Raw genomic sequence first — 24582 nt, 5'->3', positions numbered from 1 at the left:
GGCGGGATGTTATGGTGGGCGGGGGTCCCGGTGACGGCATCCGCGCGCGCCGCACTGGGGCTCAGAGCCTGACTGCCCCGCGGGGGGGTACTACGCTCACAGCCGAGCAGGTGGGTGTGGGCCGGGGAGGGGTGGAGGTCGACGACCGGGGTGGGAGGGAGGAGGCGCGCGCTCGCTCCCTCCCTGAGCAGGCCTGGACCGGGTGGCATGGTGTCGGCACGCCTGGGGAGCAATGACCGAGCCCGGGGACCTCCCCCATCCTTGCTTTCTAGCCTCCTGGAGGTCCGTGTCTGGGCGGGTGGGAGTCTCCCCTTTCCTAAGTCGGGGGCCTGAGGCCGGCCTTCCGGGCCTGGCCAGGAGGAGCGAGCGCCCACGCTGCGAGAGTTGGGTTCGCATTTGTAATCACTTCTCCGAACTTTCCGTGAGCTCCTATCCCGTGCCTGGCGCCTCCGACTCCGGTTCCCCTACCCCCGGCGCCCGACCGCCCCGGTGTTGTCCGGGCGCCTTTGGTGCGCGGAGCACTGTGCCCCGAGCCGGGGTGCGGAGAAGCCGGGACCGCACGGGGCTAGAAAAGCTTTGGGTGAGGGGTGCGCGAAGGCGCCCACAGTATCGCGTGGCAGTTACCGCTGTGGCCCCAGGGCCGGGCACCCAGCAGGGGCTGATGATTGAATGAACAAACGAACCGTTACAGCTGCTGAGAGACGTTAAGTAGTGAAAAATAAAGTGCTGTGACCTGGGGGTCGGGGTAGGGAGTGGTGAGGACTGCGATAAGAGAAGGGAGGAAGGAGATGGGAAGGTTCCTTGGATGGAGATTATTAATCACTATTGGGCAGCTACTAAGCTTCGTACCTTGTGCTGGGTGCTGGAGATGCAGCACGAAGGGGACAAGAGGGTGCCTGCCTCCCAGCTCCCAGATTGGGACGTGGGGGGGAACGACGGGTAATCTGGCTTTTGCAAGGGAAGGGAGTGGTTAGTGGCTGATGGGAGAACCACAGGGCGTTGTGTGTGTGTGTGTAGTGGTGGGGGCACAGAGCAGAGGCCCCTCCCTGGCTCCCTGAAGGTGGGACCAGCCTAAGCCTGGAGGGATGAGGAGTCTTGGGCAACACTGAGTGTGCTGCAGGCGGAGAAAGGTGAGGAAAGGTGGGGTATAGAGGGTAAGTAGTCAAGGTAGGCAGGGCCCATTAAAAGTTATTTTTCCTGTTAAGGTTTTGAATCTCAAGAGCATTGGGGAGTCTCTTGGGGGGAGTTTAAGCAGGAGAGTGATGTGAGCACATTTGCATTTCTGAAAAATGCCCCGGTTGCTGCATAGGGAGGTGTAGGGAGGCTGAGGCCAGTGAGGAGGCTGGTAAATGTCATTCCGTCGAGATGTCGGCGGGCAGGATCAGGGCTTTGGTAATAGGATGGAAAGAAGCAGGTGTACTTGATATTTAGAAGATGGGATTGGCAGTATTTGATGGTGGGGGCTCGGTCTCAAAGGATCTGCTTTTTTTTTTTTAACATCTTTATTGGAGTATAATTGCTTTACAATGGTGTGTTAGTTTCTGCTGTATAACAAAGTGAATCAGCTATATGTGTACATATATCCCCACATCTCCTCCCTCTTGCGTCTCCTTCCTACCCTCCCTATCCCACCCCTCTAGGTGGTCACAAAGCACTGAGCTGATCTCCCTGTGCTATGCAGCTGCTTCCCACTAGCTATTTTACATTTGGTAGTATATATATGTCCATGCCACTCTCTCACTTCGTCCCAGCTTCCCCTTCCCCCTCCCTGTGTCCTCAAGTCCATTCTCTACGTCTGCATCCTTATTCCTGTCCTGTGCTGACTCTTTTTAAGAAGGTGGAGCAGGGAATGTGAGGTTACAAAGGCAGAGACTATGGAAAACCCAGTGGGTGTTAGGGAAAAGAGATCCCTGGTGTAGTGCTGCTTGTGTGTGTGTCTGTGTGTCTTCCTTCTAGGAGATAGGGTCGCAGGGGAAGAATGCAGCTGAAACACAGAAACCCTTGGATGTCAGGTGGAGGAGTTAGGGCCTTATTTTGCCAGTGATGGGAGCCATGAAATGTTACTGTGTAGGATTTTATCGTGGCCCTTGCAGCATCTGGGCATTAGTTTGGGGCACAGAGGATGTTCTGAGTGTTGACCACCCTCCCTTTTAATCCCTGCAAGGTCAGGAGCTGCAGGATCTGGCTCCAGGTCACCTGCAAGGTGAGTCCAGGTGCTGATGGCAGGGGCCTCTTCCTCTCTTCGCAGGGCAGGGAACAGCCTTCCCTCAACATGGGGCTGGAGGCCCAGAGGCTGCCAGGGGCTGAGGAGGCCCCAGTGAGGGTGGCCCTTCGAGTCCGCCCATTGCTGCCCAAGGAGCTGCTGCACGGGCACCAGAGCTGCCTGAGGGTGGAGCCGGGGCACGGCCGAGTCACTTTGGGCCGGGACCGCCACTTTGGCTTCCACGTAGTGCTGGACGAGGACGCCGGGCAGGAGGCTGTGTACCAGGCCTGCGTGCAACCCCTCCTCGAGGCTTTTTTTGAGGGCTTCAATGCCACCGTCTTTGCCTATGGTCAGACAGGCTCCGGGAAGACGTACACCATGGGGGAGGCCAGTGTGGGTGAGTGACCCTGCTTGAGGCCCCCTGCCCTTGTTGAGGGTCCTCAGTGTCTCCTGAATTTCTGCCCCTGCCCTCTTGCTGCCATTCCCTGTTGAAGATGAGGATGCTGGGGGAGGGGGGAGGGGCAGGTTTCCTAAACAGATCTGCAGCCCAGAGTGGGACCAGCTGTGTCAGTGGGCTGGGTCGGGCAGGCAGGAAGAGTCCTCGGAGGTGAGTGACCTTCTCAATTCCATAGAGATGGGACCATGCTGTCTGGCTCTGGGGACCTCACGGGGAGGAAGGGCACGGGAAGTTGGCTTGTCTCTGGAGGTTGTTAGGATGGCTGCTGGGGGTCAGGAATCCATGTTCTAGTCAGAGTGGTTGGAAGGGGAACTGTCCTGGAAGAGATATGCTTTGGCTGCTGCGTAGCAGGGAAGCAGGCTGGTTCCATGAGGCTCTGGAGCAGAGTTTTGGGAGAGATGCTTTGGGCCAACTGAAGGAACTGCCCCCTTTTAAGGAGCATGAACTGCTTTATCCTAGGTTTTAAAAGTGTACATGTTTGTTGTGGAAAATTAGGAAAATACAGAAAACACATACACAAAATAAAACTTACTTGATAATTGCCTTTCAGAAATCACACACCCTGTTAGCATTTCAGTCTTTCTGGGTGAAAATTAGTATACGTTAAAAAATGGTATTATAGTGTATCCATTCTTTTGTATCCTGTTTTATTTTCTTAACAATATATCATGAACATTTCTCTGTATCATTAAATATTCTTCAATCAAAAATTTTAATGGCTGCCTGGCATGCCATTGTGAGTATAAGGTAACTTATTTAACCAGCTCCCCTGTTTGGATGTTAGGATGGACACTTAGGATGTTTACATTTTTATTGAGTTATGAGGAAGAATGTGTTCTGAATATCCTCTTATTACTTCCTTGGGATAAATTTAGGAAGTCCTTTAGATAACTGAGCATAGACTATGGTAATGAGTCTCCAGGAGTAATCAAGCAAAGGGTATCTGACCGCCTGGCAGGGCTGTAGTGGAGGGGATGCTTACATCATGAAAGGGATTGGTTGAACCTTGAGAGGTTGCTTCCAACTCTGAAATTCTGCCTGACCACCCTGGGGCATGGCCTGGCTCAGGCTGCCCAGCCCATCCTGGCCTCTGCTGCTGCCTTCTCCACACTGGAGCCCCATCCTCCAGCTGCTGCTAGGGGCCTCTGGGCCTTCTGGGCGCCATGTCCAGCTGAAAGCATGGTGGCAGGAGGCCCTGCGGTGTCTCCTCAGCCTCCCTTCACGAGGACGAGCAGGGCATCATCCCACGGGCCATGGCTGAGGCCTTTAAGCTGATTGATGAGAATGACCTGCTTGACTGTCTGGTGCACGTGTCCTACCTGGAAGTGTACAAGGAGGAGTTCCGAGACCTGCTGGAGGTGGGCACCGCCAGCCGTGACATCCAGCTTCGGGAAGATGATCGTGGGAATGTTGGTGAGGAACTCCTGGGTCCTCCACTGGCTGGGAGCGGGATACCTGGCTTGGGGAGGCTTTACCTGCTTAGTGTGGCTTACCTGTCTGGTGGGGGTACCTCCTAACTGGGAAACCAAGCTCTGGAAAGTTTTGCTTTCTCTTCCCGTCTCTACTGAGTTCAGTATACTTTGGTGTGCCCAGAGTGAGAGGCATTGAGGTGAGCGTGGGGAAGCTGGAGCCCCCTCAAGCCCCAGCCAGTATGGGCAGGACCCCCTGGGCGTGGGAAGGGACCCCTGAGTCAGGAAGAGCTGTAGAGGACCAGCCGTGCTCTGCCTGCTCTCCTGGCTGTCAGTCTCAGGCTGCCCCTGCCCTGGGCTCATGGCCTTCTGTGCCCGCAGTGCTGTGTGGAGTGAAGGAGGTGGACGTGGAGGGCCTGGATGAGGTGCTGAGCCTCCTGGAGATGGGCAATGCGGCGCGGCACACGGGGGCCACACACCTCAACCGCCTTTCCAGCCGCTCACACACTGTGTTCACCGTGACACTGGAGCAGCGGGGGCGCGCCCCCAGCCGCCTCCCCCGACCTGCCGCGGGCCAGCTGCTCATCTCCAAGTTCCACTTCGTGGACTTGGCCGGCTCAGAAAGGGTGCTCAAGACAGGCAGCACAGGCGAGCGGCTCAAGGAGAGCATCCAGATCAACAGCAGCCTCTTGGCGCTGGGCAACGTCATCAGCGCCCTGGGTGACCCCCAGCGCCGCGGCAGCCACATCCCCTACCGGGACTCCAAGATCACCCGGTGAGCCGCCGATGGCCGCAGGCCCACGGAGAAGGGTTCACAAGAACCGGGCTAGTCTGTTCTAGCTCCTGTCTGGCCTCTGGGGTTGGGGGGAGGCGACTAGGAGATGGGTCCCCCTCAGGCTTCGGGGGCGTGCCGTCCACGCGGTTCGAGGTATCCGGCCCATGGGGAACCACGCCGAGGATCGGACCCGGTTTGGGGTCTGGACCTCTGGCCCTGGCACGTTGGGGCCCCTAACGCGTCTTGCCTGGCGCCCTCAGGATCCTCAAAGACTCCCTGGGCGGGAATGCCAAGACAGTGATGATCGCCTGCGTCAGCCCTTCCTCCTCGGACTTCGACGAGACTCTCAACACCCTCAACTACGCCAGCCGCGCCCAGAACATCTGCAACCGCGCCACTGTCAACTGGCGGCCCGAGGCTGAGCGGGGGCCTGAGGAGGCAGCCGCTGGCCCGCGGGGGCCGCCTAGACACCGCTCGGAGACGCGCATCATCCACCGGGGCCGGCGCGCCCCGGGCCCCACCGCCGCCCCCGCCACGGCCGCCGCCCGCCTGGGCGCCGAGTGCGCTCGCTACCGGGCCCGCGCCGACGCCGCTTACAGCCTCCTGCGCGAGCTACAGGCCGAGCCCGGGCTGCCCGGCGCCGCCGCCCGCAAGGTGCGCGACTGGCTGTGCGCCGTCGAGGGCGAGCGCAGCGCCCTGAGCTCCGCCTCTGGGCCCGACAGCGGCATCGAGAGTGCCTCCGCCGAGGAGCAGGCCATGCAGGGACCCGGTGGACGAAAGGTGGCCAAGGGTCAGGTGTGGCCTGGGGGTGGGGAGGGGATGGGGAAGGAAGAAAGTCTTCATACAGCTAGCTGTGTCCCTGCCCCTTGCTCATTAGCAGAGCACATTTGGGATTCAGAGGCACTTCTGCTGGTGATCTTGATGACTTTCCAATCCTCAGGGTCTCCATCTGTAAAATAGGGATAGCATTAGTATCTACCTCCTGGTGATGTAAGGACTGAAGGTGTCACAAGTGCAGGAGAAGGCTAGTTGTTCCTAATAATAGTGATGTTATTGTTAATGAAAATATGATTAATAATTACAAGAGCTGGCCCAATGGCTTGTGGAGGGGACTGCAGGCCAGGTGGGGTCTCGAGCCCCTGTTGCAGGCAGGGCTTGGAGCAGAGTAGCAAGCCCGGCTAGGGGAACCTCTGGCAGGGCAGGGAGAGGGCTGAGGTGTCTCAGGGACAGGCAGGCTTGTCTTGACAGCTCCTGCCCCTGAAGCTTCTCTCCCGGCCCCATAGGAAGATGAGGGGGCACTGCAGCTGCTGGCCCTGCAGAGCCAGGTGGCCCGGCTGGAGGAGGAGAACCGAGACTTTCTGGCTGCGCTGGAGGACGCCATGGAGCAGTACAAACTGCAGGTGGGGCACCCCCTTCCACAGTGGTGTGTGTGTGTGGGGGCACTTCTGCTGGGAGGTGAAACTGAGCTGAGCCTGTCAGGATGAGAGGAAGTTAGCCAGGGGAGTGTTCTGGCAGGATGGGTAGAGATACGGGGTGCGCAGTATGAGCAGAAGTGTGGAGGTGAGGAATACATTGGCGCGGGTGGGTGTGCAGGATGGTCATGAGGACGGATAGGAAGTGGGACTGGAGGGGTAGCAGGATGAGACTCCAGAGCTGGGCTTTTCCTTTTGTCCCAGGGTAACTGGGTCAGCATTGCTCCTGGCGCCCTCTGGTGGCAGTGAATGGCATGGATATGGAGGGAGTGATAGGATGTGGGTGGGTGGGTGAGTTTGAACCCGAACTAATGCAGTGTGTGTGCGCGGGAGGGACACCAAGAGGGGGTCAGAGGTATTTGGCCCTCCTACATTTTAGCACAGAGAGGGCAGGGTGGCCTCAGACGTGCTCTTCAGTTTCCTGCACTTCTGCCTCTCAGCATCCCTGCACCCCACCTTTCGCACATCCGCGTTGCCCCATCAGCACCTGGACCGTGTCTTGCAGAGCGACCGTCTTCGTGAGCAGCAGGAGGAGATGGCAGAGCTGCGGCTGCGGCTGGAGCTGGTGCGGCCTGGCTGGGGGGCCCCAGGGCTCTTGCAGGGCTTGCCTCCTGAGTCCTTTATGCCCCGGCCTCACACAGCCCCCCTGGGGGGTGCCCACACCCGTGTGCTGGGCATGGTGCCCCCTGCCTGCCTTCCTGGAGATGAAGTTGGCCCTGAGAATTGGGGAGAGGTGAGGAGGTGGCGAGGCTGGGTGTCTGCTGGGCCTGTTGACCTGGGCAGGCTCTGGCAGGGGAAGGTGATGCTGGGGAATGTGTCCCTCACCCCATGCTTTCATGGGACCAGCTATGAGATGCCCCTTTCTGGTGTTGCTAGAGGAATGGCCAAAATTTGGGTAGCGCTTCTCAGAAGGATCTGGTGCTGTTGAGCATCCCTGGAGTACCTGGAGATTGCTCAGAGTGAGGAGGTTATAGAGGGGGTTCTGGCTTCTAGTATAGAATGGAAAGCTCACATACCTCCAGGGATGGGGAGCTCATCACCTCCGAGGCCACACCCTCTCCGTCTTTGGATGCGTTTCTTTGCAAGTTCACTTTTCCGTGAGCTCTAATCTGCTCCTCAAGCCTGGTCTCTTGTTTCTAGTTCTGTCACTTGGGGCCTTTTGGACAAAGGCTGCTCCTGTATCTGCCTGAGAGCTCTGGGTCATCTCAGCTCTAAAGGCCTGAGGGACTGAGGAGAGGGAGGACATGGGTTTGGCAGAAGCTTGTTATGCAGCCCCCCTACTCTAGCAGGGCATTGTTGGTGAGATAAAACTTGGTGCAGTTGACCTGTATGCAAGATAGAAAGGGCCAGTTGTCCCCCGAGGAGTGCCAGGTTTGCTATGGGAGCTGGAGCAGGGGTGGAGAGGGGGAAGAGAAGAGGGGGAGAAGAGGAAGGAGCGAGGGAAGCGGGAGGAAGCTCCTGCTCCGACTTGAGACTGGAAAGGCTTCCCAGAGGTGTCATTTGAGCTAGATCCTGAAGGTAAGGTAGGGCTGGAAGAGGTAGAGATGTGAGGAGCATGCAAGGTGGGGTGTAGGTAGGAGCAAAGACTTGGTGTTGGGAGATGGCTGATGGAGAATGCCCTAGAAGCTTCCTATCCTGAAACCTGGCATTCCCCTAGCAGGTGACAAATGGCGGGGAGGCTGGAGCCAAGTTGCTGGCAGAGGGAGAGAGGCTGGGAAGTGGCTCTTCAGCTGCATCAGAGGAAGAGGAGGAGGGGGGAGAGGAGGAGCCACCCCGACGGATCCTGCACCCACGCAGGTGAGTGGAACCCACGGCCCACCTGACAAGGACCGGCTCAGGGCCCCGGCTGGGCAGGAGGAGGATCCCACTGGGGTCTCAGGGTGCCCTCACCTGCGTCGCCCTGGCTGGCCCTTGGGGGAGAGCAGGCAGGGACTGTGGGCTCTGAATCAAGAGTTCTCGCTGGGGTGAGTGTGCTGAGGGGATGGGCCCAGACCTCCTGGTTCTCAGCCTCCAAGGTGGCCCTCGGTTCCCCCAGCTGCCCTGCACCCTCTAAGCTCAGCTGCTGGCCTCAGAATTCTGCCAGACTGACATCCTGGGGTCACAGTGACCCTGGTGGCCTCTCTTCCCCTCCTGGGCCCAGGAGGTAGCTGGGCTGGGGCTGGGGAGGGGTACAGGCTCCCACTTCTGCCCTCCAGGAATAGGATCAGTAAGGGGAGCCAGAGGATGGGGGCCCACCCAGGGAGTCCACTCAACAGGAAGGACCCAGAGCTTCGCCTGGAGGAGCTGGGTGCAACCATCCTGGGGCCCAGAGGTGAGCTGGGTAGGGCACAGAGAGGGTCCTGACCCCTTTTCCCCTTCATGGTCCTGGACTGGCCACCCCAGACAGTCCACACACAACCCCTGGCTGCCCCTGGCCAGGGCATGCCCCTCCCCTCCCCTCCCCTCCCCTCCCCTCCCCTCCCCTCCCCAACTGTTAGCTGGGACAGCGGCCCTGACAGTCAGCCTATTACAGTGGTTGGTGGGAGCCAGGCCCTGGTTCGGCCCTGCCAGGCCCCCACTGCCATGGCCTCTGAATGGCGGCTGGCCCAAGCCCAGCAGAAGATCCGTGAGCTGGCCATCAACATCCGCATGAAGGAGGAGCTCATAGGCGAGCTGGTCCGCACAGGTGAGGGGAGGGCTTTTGGGCTGGCCTCCCACCTGAAGGTGGTTAGGAGCGGGGTCCAGGTGGCATAGGTTTGGTAAACCAGCTCAGTTTCTTCCAGATATGTGACCTTGAGCAGGTAGGATAACGCCTCTGTGCTTCAGTTTTCTCCTCTCTGAAATGGAGATAGTAACTGAACCTGCTTTATAGGTTGTTGAAATGAGCTAATTCAAGTGAAGTGCTTAGGCTGGCTTTCAGGAAGCATTAGTTCTTATTATTGGGCTGGCCGAAAAGTTCGTTCGGGTTTTCAAACGAACTTTTTGGCCAACCCAATATTATTAATCAATTGCTGTGTGTCAGGCACCGCACTGGGCACAGAATCTCCCGGTCCTGGGGAGCAAACAGCGTCCCCACATCATCTACGTCTACTACTGGTGATACCGGTGAACGAGCAGGGGATGATTTTCGGTAGTGACTAGTTGAGCTTTTTAATTTTAATAGTTATAAATTTATTTATTCCAAAATGCACTGGGAACAATCTCAAACAGACATATGAGAGTCCCTATCACCAGATTTAGCATGTCCAAGCTTTGCTCGCATTTGTTTCATCTCTCCCTTTTTTCTTTGCTGAAATGTTTTGAAGCAAATCCAGGACAGCATGTCATTTCATCCCTACACCTTTCAGTATGCCTCTTTTTCAGCATTTCAACCAAAATGCCATGAGCACATCTAACAGAACTAATGCCCTCTCAGTGCCCAGAGCAGGAGCAGCTCCTCAGCAGTGTCTGTGTGCAGCTCCGGGCTTGTCCACACATTATATTTGCACGTTAGTTCTCTGAAATCTCCCTTCTCTCACCTTTTCACAGTCATCCTACAGAATGTTCCAAACCCCAAATGTTCTGGGTTTGTCTGTTAGCTTCCTGTGGTGTCATTTAGCTTGTCCCTCTGTCCTCCATATTTCCTACAAATGGAAGTTAGTTCTAGAGGCTTAGTTGAATGCAGGCTCAAGTTACATATTTACTTTAGCATGTGTTAGTTAAAAGTAAAACAAGTAAACCCATATTTTCCCTGGGTCACTGCTTTGGATAAGGCTATTTTTAAAAATGTGTCAATTTAAAGAAAAATATTAAGTAAATCACGGTTCTAGGGGTACAGAGTCGTGGCAAAATCCATGTAGGTGTCCAGGGCTGACAGAGGTCTGGAAAAGCTCCCAGGGAAATGAACTACGATGCTCTTCAGGCAGAGGGGCTGTGCTGACACGACCCTCGCCTTTTCTTCCAGGGAAGGCGGCCCAGGCCCTGAACCGCCAGCACAGCCAGCGCATCCGGGAGCTGGAGCAGGAGGCAGAGCGGGTGCGGGCTGAGCTGAGTGAAGGCCAGAGGCAGCTGCGGGAGCTTGAGGGCAAGGAACCCCAGGACGCCAGTGAGCGTTCGCAGCTCCAGGAGTTCCGCAAGAGGGTTGCTGCCGCTCAGAGCCAAGTGCAGGTACTGACCTGTCCGGACCCTGGGGTTGGTGGTTGCAGCCTCCCAGGCTGGGGTCCTGGGATCAAGACATGTGAGCCCTGGAGCCCAAGCTCACTGTGGAACCTGTGGGTGGTCAGGCCCTCGTGCCCCAGCCCCGGCTGGTGGCACTAACGCCCTCCTGGTCTCTCAGGGTGAGGCTGGCATTAGATAGAAGCTGGCGGTGCTGGGAGTTGGCTCAGCTTTAAACACAGCAGAGGCAGGGAGGTGGGGCCTACTCGAAGACCATCTAGGAGACCAGTGAGGGTGAGGAGTGGGCATCGGGAGAAACCAGCCCTCCCTCCTGCAGCTCCCCCCACCTCCCTCCATCTGTCTACTCTTCCAGTTCTCCATTCACCCACCTCTCCAAACCATCATCCCTCTGTCCGTCCACCCATCAGTCCATGTGTCTATCTAATCCATCCATCCGATTGTCCTTTTATCAGTTGGTATGACTAACTGTCCATTTATGTGTCTATTCATTTGTCTTTCTATTCCCCTTGATCGACCCTTGCATTATCTGTCCATCCTGTTTTTTACCTTTATATGATCCCATCATCCGTCTGTCCACCCACCCTGCCATCCATTCTTCTTTGCAGCTGTCCATCCATTATTCATTCCTTCTTTTCTCAGTTCACCTGTCCAAGAGACCGTACAGTAGAGTGATTAAGAGCACAGGTTCTGGGGCCTTGACTGCTTGGGTTTGAATCCCAGCTCTGCCATTTACTAGCTGTGTGTCTTTGGTCAAGTTTCCTAACCTCTCTGTGCCTCAGTTTCCTAATCTGTTAAGTAGGAAACCTTTAAAACCTTTTCATCAGATTGTTAGGATCATTTAGTATACTGAGAGCACTTGATGTAGCACTTGGTACATAATAAGCGTTGTAGTATTTTGACATTCTTATAATTTTGATATTTTTATAGTCCGTCATCCATCTGCCTGTTTTCCCTTCTGTCTGTCCCTCTATGCGTCGTTCTTCTGTCCTGCCTGCCCTTGTTGAGTGCCCGGCACCATGCCAGCCTCTTGGCAGCCCCCACGCGTGGCCCAGCAGAGGCTGTGTTGGTCCCAGGTGCTGAAGGAGAAGAAGCAGGCGACAGAACGGCTGGTGTCGCTGTCGGCCCAGAGCGAGAAGCGGCTGCAGGAGCTGGAGAGGAATGTGCAGCTCATGCGGCAGCAGCAGGGGCAGCTGCAAAGGCGGCTTCGTGAGGAGACAGAGCAGAAGCGGCGCCTGGAGACAGAGATGAACAAGCGGCAGCACCGTGTCAAGGTCGGGCGCTTGGGCGGTGGGGTGCCTGTGTCCCAGCCAGGAGGCCAGGCGGGGCACACAGCCAGGGGAGCACTTACAGCCACGTGACCTTATAAAGCAGCTCACTTGGCTTCCCTGAGTTTGTATTTTTACTTGAAAATGAGGAGAGTTATAGGAAACTCAGGGCTAGGGTGAGAATTCAGTGGGATGAATTATATAAGGGGACTGGTGTCTTGCAAGTGTTTGCTCCTGTTTGCGGGTCCCCAGCGAGACTTGGGGGTGGCGAGGCTGGGGGTTGCTGTGCAGGGCTGTCTTGGGAGAAGGGTAGGCGCTCCTTTGGGCTTGGGAGATCACAGGCTCTGGGAGGATGTGGGTACCACTCACGGCCCTGCCCACTGAGCTTCTCACCCTGCACATCCCCAGGAGCTGGAGCTGAAGCACGAGCAGCAGCAAAAGATCCTGAAGATCAAAACAGAAGAGATTGCGGCATTTCAGAGGAAGCGGCGCAGCGGCAGCAACGGCTCTGTTGTCAGCCTGGAGCAGCAGCAGGTGGGGCCGGGGCTGAGGCTGCACCCCCAGGGGCACCCACAGCCTGGCTGGGCAGCCTGGCCAGTTGCTAGAGTCCCCGGGGGGTCAGCTGGTGGGTACACCATTCTCCCCACCTGACCCGGGTGGCCGCCCGCACCACCCATGCAGCCAGAGGTGAGAGCTGAGTTCCCTCCCCGCCTCCTCCACTGTCCTTCAGAAGATTGAGGAGCAGAAGAAGTGGCTGGACCAGGAGATGGAGAAGGTCCTACAGCAGCGGCGGGCGCTGGAGGAGCTGGGCGAGGAGCTCCACAAGCGGGAGGCCATCCTGGCCAAGAAGGAGGCCCTGATGCAGGAGAAGACGGGGCTGGAGAGCAAGCGCCTGCGGTCCAGCCAGGTGAGGTCCTGCCAGGTGAGGCCCTACCCGATGAGGCCCTGCCAGGTGAGGTCCAGCAAGGAGAGAGCCTGCCAGCTGAGTTTCTGCTGGGTGAGGTCCTGCCAGGTGAGATTCCATCAGGTGAGGTCCTTCCAAGTGAGATCTCTCCAGTTGATAACACTGCCAGATGAGTTCTAGACAGGTGCGGTTCTTCTAGGTGATGTCCCTGCCAGGTAAGTTCCAGCCAGGTCAGGCTGTATCCTATGGATCTCTCAAGAATCCTAGGGCTTTAGGGTATCTGTGATGCAGGTGCTGCTGTGTGGGTAGAAGAACCTCTCCAAGTATCTATCCCACAATTCATTTTACCTCATTAACCACCTGCTCTGGGACTGTGCAGGCAGAACAGGGAACCACAGGTATGGAGAGGTGGTATGGCCAGAGAGGAAGAGCCTTCACTGGCATTGGAGGCAGACGAACCTGGCCCCACCCAGCTCCGCCAGGCTTCATTGCCTCCTCTTGAGCAGGAAGCTTCTGAGCCATACCTTCCTCCTCTGTCAAATGGAATCACAGTGTGGCCATGAGGATCAGAGAAGGGGTATGTCACACACAAAGCCCAGAGCCTGTTCCAGGAGCGGGTGCTCAGGCTAGATTCCCACAGGGTTCCAGACCCACTTCTGCCCTCATGGAGTCCAAGAGAGTTCAGCTGGATTATCTGGAACTTCCCTCGGCCACTAGAGCCCTTACTTCCTCCCACATCAGGTTCCCAGAAGGGCCTTTGGGATTTGGCCACTGATTCCCCATAATTCCCATGGCAAGCTGGAGTCACGTCATCGCAGTGACAGGCCACCACCATCCCGCTCTGTTTCTGCCCGGGTCGTCCCCTCCTTGTCAGGACTGCCCTTTCCTCAGCTTGTCTGTATCCTCCTTCCAGGCCATCTCTGGGGGCCCCTCTTCAGAGGCTCGGGTCCCATAGGCCTCCACTCCCCGGCTTATGCAGAGCTGAGGGTCAGGCCTCCCGCTGAGCAGCACTCCTCCTCAGCATCCCATGGTGGGGCTGGGCCATCCCTGTCGCCCTGGGGAGGATGGGGTCTGCTTCTTCCCTAATCGCTAGCTGTGCCGCCCCCAGGCCCTCAACGAGGACATTGTGCGTGTGTCCAGCCGGCTGGAGCACCTGGAGAAGGAGCTCTCCGAGAAGAGCGGGCAGCTGCGGCAGGGCAGCGCCCAGAGCCAGCAGCAGATCCGCGGGGAGATCGACGCCCTGCGCCAGGAGAAGGACGCGCTACTGAAGCAGCGGCTGGAGATTGACGGCAAGCTGAGGCAGGGCAGCCTGCTATCTCCTGAGGTGCGCCCCGTGGGCTGGCCCTGGCCGCCTGCCCCACGCTGGGTGTGGGCCTTGCTGCTTTTGGACACGCACACGTTCCTCCCGGGTGTTAGCCCACCAAGAGCGCACAGAACTGGCCCTCCCCCCCCCAACTCCAGCCCCCGTGTCTGAGACACACGGCTGGGCCTGGCTGCCCTCGGTCCTGCCCAGCTGGACTCTGGACTTGTTCCGCGCCCTGCGGCACATTGACCTCGTGTATGTATCATGTGCTCACACCTCTCAGCTCCCTAACGTGGGATGAGAGTTAGGACCATGTCAGCACTCCTCATAGCCACACAGGTTTGCCCTCCGGACAGCAGAGAAAGCCCATGTTAAGAGCAGCGGACCCCAGCAGATCCTGGGTGCCTCTGTGGTCCCAGCATGCCTTCCCTTCAGTGCAGGGTCTCCCGAGTGCAGGTCACGCCAGAGGCCACGTGCTCCAGAGGGCAGCCTCTTGGCAAGCCCCAGCCTCCCGCACCCACCCCAGGCTGAGGCTGAGATGGAAGCGTCCCTGTTCCTGCCGTAGTGGCCAGGGGCCCCTCTCTCCATGTGCTGACTCTGCGCTAGGACGAGGGGACACGTAGGGGCTGAGTCATGGCTGCGTGTGACTGTTGCAAGCCTGCCCAGGACCTGTTCAGGAAGCGGGCGTTCCATGGAGCAGGAAGCCAGTACTCCACCTCCACACATCCCATGTCCCCGCAGGAGGAGCGGACACTGTTCCAGCTGGACGAGGCCATCGAGGCCCTGGACGCTGCCATCGAGTACAAGAACGAGGCCATCACGTGTCGCCAGCGGGTGCTGCGGGCCTCAGCCTCCTTGCTGTCCCAGTGCGAGATGAACCTCATGGCTAAGCTCAGCTACCTCTCGTCCTCGGAGACCAGAGCCCTACTCTGCAAGTACTTTGACAAGGTGTGTCACCGGCCCACGAACCCCTGACTCCTCCTTCCGGAACTCGGTGGGAGAAGGTTGATGGCGTTGGTGGCTAGTTGGCCAAATACCTGCTGCCCCTGGTTGAGGATTCCCTGGGTGAAGGGAGCCGGCACTGGGGCTGAACCTGGCTGGGCCTTGGGACAGGTGGTGACGCTCCGAGAGGAGCAGCACCAGCAGCAGATTGCCTTCTCGGAGCTGGAGATGCAGCTGGAGGAGCAGCAGAGGCTGGTCTATTGGCTGGAGGTGGCTCTAGAGCGGCAGCGCCTGGAGATGGACCGCCAGCTGACCCTGCAGCAGAAGGAGCATGAGCAGAGCATCCAGCTCCTCCTCCAGCAGAGTCGAGGTGAGGCCCAGGCCTGCCCCAAAGGCCCTGGTGACTGCTGCCTGCCCATGGCCCCTTGCCACCTCTTTCTGCCTTTTCCCTCCAGACCACCTTGGTGAAGGGTTAGCGGACAGCAAGAGGCAGTATGAGACCAGAATTCAAGCTCTGGAGAAGGAGCTGGGCCGCCACATGTGGATCAACCAGGAACTGAAACAGAAGCTCAGTAGTTTGAATGCTGCCGGCCAGAGCAGGGGTAATTGTTATGTGCTGTCACCAGGCTGGCCAATGCTTTGCCCTGACGTCAGGTTTTCTTTGTTTTGGGGAAAGCTTAGAAACCACTCTAACTTCAGCTGTTGGGTCATTTCACATGTTGCTTATTGCACTGGGGCATTGGAAAGCTAGGACTTCAGGAAGGTGCTTCTACTCCATTTCTGACAAGGATGTTGTTATTCCCAGTGACAGGTGGGGAGAAGAGGACCCTGTGCCCGGAGAACAGACAAGCCCCTGGAAGTGAAGACGAGCCCCACCCAGCACCTGAGCCTCTGTGGCAGCCCCCCGTCACTGAGGGTGTGCCCCGTGCCCGTGAAGAGATGCGGGACTTGGTCCATGCCCCATTACCGTTGACATGGAAACGCTCGAGCCTGTGCAGCGAGGAGCAGGGCTCCCCTGAGGAGCTATGGCAGCGGGAGGCCGCTGAACCCTTGGTGGGGCGGATGCTACCTGTGGGTGAGATGGGTCTGCCCTGGAACCTCGGGCCCTTGCCCAAGCCCCGGCGGGAACTGCGAAGGACCAGCCCAGGGATGATTGATGTCAGAAAAAACCCCCTGTAGGCTCTTGGGGCAGAGCCGGTCTTGGAAGGAGATTTGGAGCCTGCTGAAAGTTGTGATGTCGACGCTCCCTTCTGTGAAGGAGTCCTTACCTCAAACTGAATCAGGTCCTGATCTTTCTAATTGGAGTCAACACATTTGGGTCACAGCCCAGAACTGTTTAAATAAGATGCAGATTCCTACCATTCATTTCCTTTAAGCTGCGATACCCAATTGCCACCTTTTGGCTTTTTAAAAAATTTTTATTTCATATTAGAGTATAGGTGATTTACAGTGTTGTGTTAGTTTCAGGTGTCCAGCAAAGTGATTCAGTTATACGTATACATATATCCATTCTTTTTCAGATTCTTTCCCCATATAGGTTATTACAGATTATTGAGTAGAGTTCCCTGTGCTATATAATAGGTCCTTGTTGATTATCTATGTTATATATAGTAGTGTGTATATGTTAATCCCAAACTCCTAATTTATCCCTCCCCTTACCTTTTCCCTTTGGTAACTGTAAATTTGTTTTCAAAGTCTGTGAGTCTATTTCTGTTTTGTAAATAAGTTCATTTGTATCATTTTTTTAGATTCCACATACAAGTGATATCATATGATATTTGTCTTTGTCTGACTTACTTCACTTAGTATGATAATCTCTAGGCCCATCCATGTTGCTGCAAGTGGCATTATTTCATTCTTTTTTATGGCTGAGTAATATTCCATTGTATATATGTACCATGTCTTTATCCATTCCTTTATCGATGGACATTTAGGTTGCTTCCATGTCTTGGCTATTGTAAATAGTGCTGCAATGAACATTGTGGTGCATGTATCTTTTCAAATTATGGTTTTCTCCAGATATATGCCTAGGAGTGGGATTGCTGGATCATATGGTAGCTCTATTTTTATTTTTTTAAGGAACCTCCATACTGTTCTCCATAATGGTTGTATCAATTTATATTCCCACCAGCAGTGTAGGAGGGTTCCCTTTTCTCCACACCCTCTCCAGCATTTATTTTTTGTAGACTTTTTGATGATGGCCATTCTGACTGGTGTGAGGTGATACCTCATTGTAGTTTTGATTTTTATTTCTCTGAACATCTTTTCATGTGCGTTTTGGCCATCTGTATATCTTCTTTGAAGAAATGTGTATTTAGCTGTTCTGCCCATTTTTTGATTGGGTTGTTTGTTTTTTTATATAGAGCTGCATGAACTGTTTGTATATTTTGGAGATTAATCCCTTGGTGGTCACTTTGCAGATATTTTATCCCATTCTGTGGGCTGTCTTTTCATTTTGTTTATGGTTTCCTTTGCCATGCAAAAGCTTTTAAGTTTAATTAGGTCCCATTTGTTTATTTTTGTTTTTATTTTCATTACTCTGGGAGGTGGATCCAAAAAGATATTGCTGTGATTTATGTCAAAGAGTGTTCTGCCTATGTTTTCCTCTAAGAGTTTTATAGTATCCAGTATTACATTTAGGTCTTTAATCCATTTTGAGTTTATTTTTGTGTATGGTGTTAGAGAATGTTCTAGTTTCATTCTTTTATTAATGCATGTATCTGTCCAGTTTTCCCAGCACCAGTTATTGAAGAGACTGTTTTTTCTCCATTGTATGTCCTTTCCTCCTTTGTTGTAGATTTAATTGACCATAGGTGCGTGGGTTTATTTTGGGGCTTTCTATCCTGTTCCATTGATCTATGTGTCTGTTTTTGTGCCCAGACCACACTGTGTTTTTTTTTTTTTAATATTTATTTATTTATTTATGGCTGTGTTGGGTGTTCGTTTCTGTGCGAGGGCTTTCTCTAGTTGTGGCAAGTGGGGACCACTCTTCATCGCAGTGCACGGGCCTCTCACTATCACGGCCTCTCTTGTTGCGGAGCACAGGCTCCAGACGCGCAGGCTCAGTAATTGTTGCTCACGGGCCCAGCTGCTCCGCGGCATGTGGGATCTTCCCAGACCAGGGCTCGAACCCGTGTCCCCTGCATTGGCAGGCAGATTCTCAACCACTGCGCCACCAGGGAAGCCCCCCGGACCATACTGTTTTGATTACTGTAGCTTTGTAGTATAGTCTGAAGTCAAAGTGCCTGATTCCTCCAGCTGTTTTTCTTTCTCAGGATTGCTGTGGCTATTTGGGGTCTTTTGTGTTTCCATACAAATTAAAAAAATTTTTTGTTCTAGTTCTGTGAAAAATGCCATAGGTAATTTGATAGGGATTGCATGAATCTGTAGATTGCCTTGGGTAGTATAGTCATTTTGACAGTGCTGATTCTTCCAATCCAAGAACATGGTATATCTTTCCAACTGTTTGTGTCATCTTCAATTTCTTTCATCAGAGTACAGATTTTCAGAGTACAGATCTTTTGCCTCCTTAGGTAGGTTTATTCCTAGGTATTTTATTCTTTTTGTTGCAATGGTGAATGGGATTGTTTCCGTAATTTCTCTTTCTGATCTTTCATTGTTAGTATATAGGAATGCAAGAGATTTCTGTGCATTAATTTTGTATCCTGCAACCTTACTGAATTCATTGATGAGCTCTAGTAGTTTTCTGGCAGTATCTTTAGGATTTTCTATGTATAGTATCATGTCATCTGCAAACAGTGACAGTTTTACTTCTTTTCCAATTTCGGTTCCTTTTATTTCTTTTTCTTCTCTAATTGCTGAGGCTAGGACTTCCAAAACTATGTTGAATAAAAGTGGCAAGAGTGGACATCCTTGTCTTGTTCCTGATCTTAAAGGAAATGCTTTCAGCTTTTCACCGTTGAGAATGATGTTAGCTGTGTGTCTGTCATATGTCATATTTTAATTCTTTATTATGTTGGGATAAGTTCCCTCTAGGCCCACTTTTTGGAGAGTTTTTATCATAAATGGGTGTTGAATTTTGTCAAAAGCTTTTTCTGCATCTACTGAGATGACCATATGGGTTTTATTCTTTAGTTTGTTCATGTGGTGTATCACACTGAGTGATTTACAGATATGGAAAAGTCCTTGCATCCCTGGGATAAATCCTACTTGATTATGGTGTATGATCCTTTTAATGTATTGTTGGATTCTTTTTGCTAGTATTTTGTTGAGGATTTTTGCATCTATGTTCTTCAGTGATATTGGCCTGTAATTTTCTTTTTTTGTGGTATCTTTGTCTGGTTTTGGTATCAGGGTGATGGTGGCCACATAGAATGAGTTTGGGAGTGTTCCTTCCTCTGCAATTTTTTTGAATAGTTTCAGAAGGATAGGTGTTAACTCTTCTCTAAATGTTTGATAGAATTTACCTGTGAAGCCATCTGGTCCTGGACTTTTGTTTGTTGGAAGTTTTAAAATCACAGTTTCAATTTCAGTACTTGTGACTGGTCTGTTTATATTTTCTGTTTATTCCTGGTTCAGTCTTAGAAGGTTGTACCTTTCTAAGAAGTTGACCATTTCTTCTAGAGTGTCCATTTAATTGGCATATAGTTGCTTGTAGTAGTCTCTTATGATCCTTTGTATTTCAGTGGTGTCAGTTGTAACTTCTTTTTTGTTTTTAATTTTATTGATTTGAACCCTCTCCCTTTTTTTTTCTTGATGAGTCTGGCTAAAGTTTTATCAATTTTGCCTATCTTTTCAAAGAATGAGCTTTTAGTTTTATTGATCTTTTCTATTGTTTTCTTTGTTTCTATTTCATTTATTTCTGCTCTGATTGTTATGATTTCTTTCCTTTTACTAACTTTGGGTTTTACTTGTTCTTCTTTCTCTAGTTGCTTTTGGTGTAAGGTTGGTGTTTGAGAATTTTTTGTTTCCTGAGGTAAGATAGCATTGCTATAAACTTCCCTCTTAGAACTGCTTTTGCTGTGTTCCATAGGTTTTGGATCATCGTGTTTTTGTTGTCATTTGTCTCTAAGTATTTTTTGATTTCCTCTTTGATTTCTTCAGTGATCCATTGGTCGTTTAGTAACATATTGTTTAGCTCTATATGTTTGTGCTTTTTTACAGTTTTTTTTTTCCTGTAATTGATTTCTAATCTCATAGTGTTGTGGTTGGAGAAGATGCTTGATACAATTTCAATTTTCTTAAATTTATGGAGGCTTGCTTTGTGGCCCAGCATATGATTTGTCCTGGAGAATGTTCCATGCGTACTTGAGAAGAATGTGTATTCTGCTGCTTTCAGATGGAATGTTCTGTAAATATCAATTAAGCCCATCTGGTCTAATGTGTCATTTAAGGCCTGTTTCCTTATTAATTTTCTGTCTGGGTGATATGTCCATTGATGTAAATGGTGTGTTAAAGTCCCCCACTATTATTGTGTTACTGTCAATTCCTCCTTTTATGGCTGTTAGCATTTGCCTTATATGTTGAGGTGCTCCTATTTTGTAGGCATATATATTTATAATTGTTATATCTTCTTGGATTGATCCCTTGATCATTATGTAGTGTCCTTCTTTGTCTCTTGTAACAGTCTTTATTTTAAAGTCTATTTTGTCTGATATGAGTATTGCTACTCCAGCTTTCTTTTGATTTCCATTTGTATGGAATACCTTTTTCCATCCCCTCACTTTCAGTCTTTATCTGTCCCTAGATCTGAAGTGGGTCTCCGGTAGACAGCATATATATGGGTCTTGTTTTTGTATCCATTCCGCTAGTCTATGCCTTTTGGTTGGCTCATTTAATCCATTTACATTTAAGGAAATTATCAATATGTATGTTCTTATTGCCATCATGTTGTTTTGGATTTGTTTTTGTAGGTCTTTTTTCTTCCCTTCCTCTTTTATTCTCTTCTCTTGTGATTTGATGACTATCTTTAGTGTTGTGTTTGGATAGCTTTTTCTTTTTGTCTGTGTATCTATTGTAGATTTTTGGTTTGTGGTTACTGTGAGGTTTTGATATAGCGGTCTATATATATACAAGATTGTTTTTAGTTGCTGGTCTCTTAATTTCAAATGCTTTTCCAATATCCTGCATTTATATTCTCCTCACAATGATGGTTTTGATATCATATTTGTGTGTGGATGATTTTCTACCTTTTCAGTATGTTTGTCTTTACCGGTGAGCTTTCCCATTTGTAATTTTCTTGTTTCTAGTCGTGGCCTTCTTTTCTGCCTCAATAAGTTCTTTTAGCATTTGTTGTAAAGCTGGTTTGGTGGTGCTGAATTCTGTTAGCTTTTGCTTGTCTGTAAAGCTTTTGATTTCTCCATCAAATCTGAACGAGAGCCTTGCTGGGTAGAGTTAGAGTATTCTTGGTTGTAGGTTTTTCCCTTTCATCACTTTAAATAAATTATGCCACTCCCTTGTGGCCTGCAGAGTTTCTGCTGAAAAATCAGCTGAAACTCCCTTGCATGTTATTTGTTGCTTTTCTCTTGTTGCTTTTAATATGTTCCTGCTTGGGTTTATCCTGTATGGGACTCTCTGTGCTTCCTGGACTTGAGTGTTCCCTTTCCCATGTTAGGGAAGTTTTTGGCTATTATCTCTGCAAATATTTTCTCAGACCCCTTTTCTCTTCTCCTTCTGGGACCACTATAATGCAAATGTTGGTGCATTTAATGTTGTCCCAGGTCTCTGAGACTGTCCTCATTTCATTCTTCTTTCTTTATTTTCTTTCACAGCAATGATTTCCACTAATCTGTCTTCCAGCTCACTTATTCATTCTTCTGTCTCATTTATTCTGTTATTGATTCCTTCTAGTGTATTTTTCGTTTCAGTTATTGTTCATCTCTGTTTTTTAAAGTTTCTAGCTCTTAAACATTTCTTGTATCCTTTCAGTATTGTGCCTCCATTCTTTTTCTGAGATCTTGTTATCTTTACTATCATTACTCGGAATTCTTTTTCAGGGTGATTGCCTATCTCCACTTCACTTAGCTGTTCTTCTGGGGTTTCATCTTGTTCCTTTGGAACATATTTCTGTGCCATCTCATTTTGTCTAACTTTCTGTCTGTGGTCTCCGTTTCTCAGGCTGCAGGATTTTAATACTTGGTTCTGGTACCTACCTGCTGGTGGGTGAGGTTGGTCTAAGAGGCTTGTGCAGGCTTCCTGGTGGGAGGGACTGGTGCCTGCCCACTGGTGAGTGGAGCTGGGTCTTGTCCCTCAGGTGGGCAGAGCCATGTTAAAGGGTGTTTATAGGCTATTGGCTCTGGATGACTATAGGCAGCCTGTTTGCTGATGAGTGGGGCTGTGTTCCCACCCTATTGGTTGTTTGCCCTGAGGCATCCCAGCACTGGAGCCTGCAGGCTGTTGGGCAGGGCCGGGTCTTGGTAGCCAAATGGCAACCTCTGGGAGAGCTCACACCAATGAGTGTTGCCTGGGGCATCCACCACCAGTGTCGTTGTCCCCACAATGGGCCACAGCTGACCCCCACCTCCCCAGGAGATCCTCTAAGACCCACAGGTAGGTCTGGTCCAAGCTGTAATGGAGTTACTGCTTTGTCCTGGGCCCCAGTGCTTGTGAAACTTTTTGTGTGCTAAGAATGGAGTCCCTGTTTCCCCCAGTCCTGTGGAGCTCCTGTACTCAAGCCTAGCTGGCCATCAAAGCCAAATGCTCTGGGGGCTCCACCTCCCAATGCCAGACCCCCAGGCTGGGGAGCCTGACGGGCTCAGAACTCTCACTCGTGGGAGAACCTCCACAGGTATGAGATTTGATTATATCACTAATGTGCCCCTCCTACTGTCTTGTTGTGGCTTCTTCTTGGTCTTTGGGTGTAGAATATCTTGTTTGGTAGGTTCAAGTCTTTTTGTTGATGGCTGTTCAGCAGTCAGTTGTGATTTTGGTGTTTTCGTGAGAGGAGGTGAGCTCAAGTGCTTCTACTCTGCCATCTTGTCTCTCTCCTTCTGCCACCTTTTGGCTTGAGTTTCAGAAGGATGATTCTGGTCTCATGCTGATGTGTGTGTGCTGTTGGTTCTGAAGTTCAGCCAAGGCTTGTCACAGAGCAGTCAATGGCAACAGGGTTGTGGTTTAAATGGTCTTATGTATATGGTGGTGGGGGGACTGAAAAGCTTAGTAGTATCAGGGTTTTCGAAAACCATTTAAAAATAAATGACAGTAATCTCTGGAGGGAGAAATGGGAGTTTTCACTTAAGAGTTTGATTTACAAGATCATAGTAAGACTCAGGTTTGGAAACACAACAGGCTTGAAAGTTTTTCAGAGACCATGAGACCGTTTTGAATCAGCTCTGTTAGCCAAGCTCCTGGCCAAGACTTGACAGCAGACTGGTCCACGGGGTGCTCTGGACAGATCCACGACTCAGGTGAGTCTCCCTGTGAATGGTGGGAACCGTGCCAGGGACTAGCCGACTCTCGGGGCAGACCTTGAGATGTGGCTGCTCCAGAAACCACTAGAGCTGGACCATGGTCACATTTAACCTCAGGCTGGAATGAATGTTATACAGAAATGCACTGGACGCCAAGTAGCTAGATGATTTTATTGTTACACAGGGAATGCAAAACATTTATTCTGCCCCCATGCCACAGTCTTCTGTTTGGTGTATGCTGCTTCCATCTCCAGGCACTGCCTCTGTCTTGGGGTCCTGGCCTATAGCAGCTCTGTGAGGGACCAATGTAGGGGTCCTTCTCCCATTTCATAAGTGAAGCAGAGTGGTCTGAACTTGCCACGGTCACGGTTGGGGTGGCATGGAATGGGATCCTGATCTTAACAGTTCCTTGTCTGGTTGCTGACTCCCAGGCTGCCTCTGAGTTACACCACCAGCTATACCACCTTACTAGGGCAGGGCAGGCATCGTGGGTTAGGGCTGGGCTTGGAGATGGACAGACTCCACACAGGGGTATGAAAAGCTGAAGGCATTCACGTGGGAATCTGAAAGCTGATCATGGTAACGGAGGCTTGGGACCAGGCCCCAGTTTCTTTATGCCCATGGGGACCTGGCTGACCTCACCTTCATGTTTTAAATTATTTCCTCAGTTCCATTAAGCCTTGGTTATTCCTGTTTCTGTGCAGCAAACTGAGGGTTACACATGATGAACAGACCAGTAGAGCCCTGGCTCAAATGAACCAAGTTTCTGGGTACATTACTAAGAATTCTTTTATGGTACATGTCTGGAATTCCTTGTACGTCCAGAGAAAACTGCTGTCAGATCACTTCTGTTAAGAAGTGTGGTAGCTCTGGGCAAGCTCAGTAGTGTTTGTAGTTATAAGTCCCCCAACCAGTTCCATCCTAACTAGCTAATCAGCTTCTTCCGTGTGTAAGTTCTGCTGATGGGACGTCTCCTGGAGAATGCTCGGCTGAAAGGAGAGTCTTCTGCCGTGGGGGAAAATACCTCCACATCCTCATCTAGAAAAAGGCAGAAAGACAGCATACAGGAAGTAACTGAGAAAAGAACAAAAGAAAATGGGCTTCAACTGCAGAGGGTTACATGTTAAGATGGACTTAAAACCAGCATTGCTTGTAGGTTCTCCCATCCCACAGACACACTACCTGGACTTTTTCAAGGCCCTCCGCCCTTACTGTCAGCACGGAGCTGACAACAAGTAATTGTGAAAATGCAGAATACCTGTGCGCTTCAGTTAGGTACTCTGCAGTTCTTTTTGTCTCAGATCTGTGGCAGTTTTGCTGTTTTGCATGATTTCTATCATGGTCTTGAG

At 51.7% G+C, this 24582-nt stretch overlaps 2 protein-coding genes across 13 annotated transcripts in view; one reads left to right on the top strand and one right to left on the bottom strand.

The window, feature by feature from the left end:
• Positions 1 to 16639, top strand: KIF7 (kinesin family member 7). Of its 12 annotated transcripts, none has more exons than XM_082448540.1 (19): positions 3 to 110; positions 2249 to 2600; positions 3873 to 4073; positions 4451 to 4844; positions 5105 to 5624; positions 6128 to 6244; positions 6822 to 7049; positions 7977 to 8113; positions 8512 to 8627; positions 8829 to 8981; positions 10239 to 10441; positions 11524 to 11721; positions 12124 to 12249; positions 12446 to 12622; positions 13728 to 13943; positions 14664 to 14870; positions 15036 to 15234; positions 15320 to 15466; positions 15670 to 16639. In XM_082448540.1, the coding sequence occupies exons 1-19, from the start codon at positions 12 to 14 to the stop codon at positions 16041 to 16043; spliced, it is 4164 nt and encodes a 1387-aa protein (XP_082304666.1). In that variant the 5' UTR covers positions 3 to 11; the 3' UTR covers positions 16044 to 16639. The 12 variants fall into 12 exon arrangements, 11 of the variants coding, with proteins under 11 accessions (XP_082304662.1, XP_082304661.1, XP_082304669.1 ...); XM_082448539.1 differs by having other exon boundaries at positions 7974 to 8113; XM_082448538.1 differs by having other exon boundaries at positions 5105 to 5639.
• Positions 16640 to 17755: 1116 nt separating this feature from the next.
• Positions 17756 to 24582, bottom strand: part of TICRR (TOPBP1 interacting checkpoint and replication regulator) — a 50947-nt gene continuing 44120 nt past the window's right edge. The window contains exon 22 of the mRNA XM_082448917.1: positions 17756 to 24271. Within this exon, the coding sequence (XP_082305043.1) occupies positions 24159 to 24271 (113 nt within the window). The 3' untranslated portion in view covers positions 17756 to 24158. The remainder of the gene's footprint in view (positions 24272 to 24582) is intronic.

The sequence above is a fragment of the Balaenoptera physalus genome (genome assembly GCF_965194825.1).
Source record: "Balaenoptera physalus genome assembly, chromosome: 2".
NCBI classification, from domain to species: domain Eukaryota; kingdom Metazoa; phylum Chordata; class Mammalia; order Artiodactyla; family Balaenopteridae; genus Balaenoptera; species Balaenoptera physalus.
Note: the sequence above shows the minus strand (reverse complement) of the source record. Positions and strands in the feature narration are given on the sequence as shown.

Bases quoted from the DNA above. Each gene is read 5' to 3' on its own strand.
- KIF7 (XM_082448534.1), top strand. From the start codon at position 12: ATGGTGGGCGGGGGTCCCGGTGACGGCATCCGCGCGCGCCGCACTGGG. The intron at 5,640-6,127 runs GTGTGGCCTGGG...CCGGCCCCATAG, and splicing joins GAAAGGTGGCCAAGGGTCAG to GAAGATGAGGGGGCACTGCA. The intron at 6,245-6,821 runs GTGGGGCACCCC...CGTGTCTTGCAG, and splicing joins TGGAGCAGTACAAACTGCAG to AGCGACCGTCTTCGTGAGCA.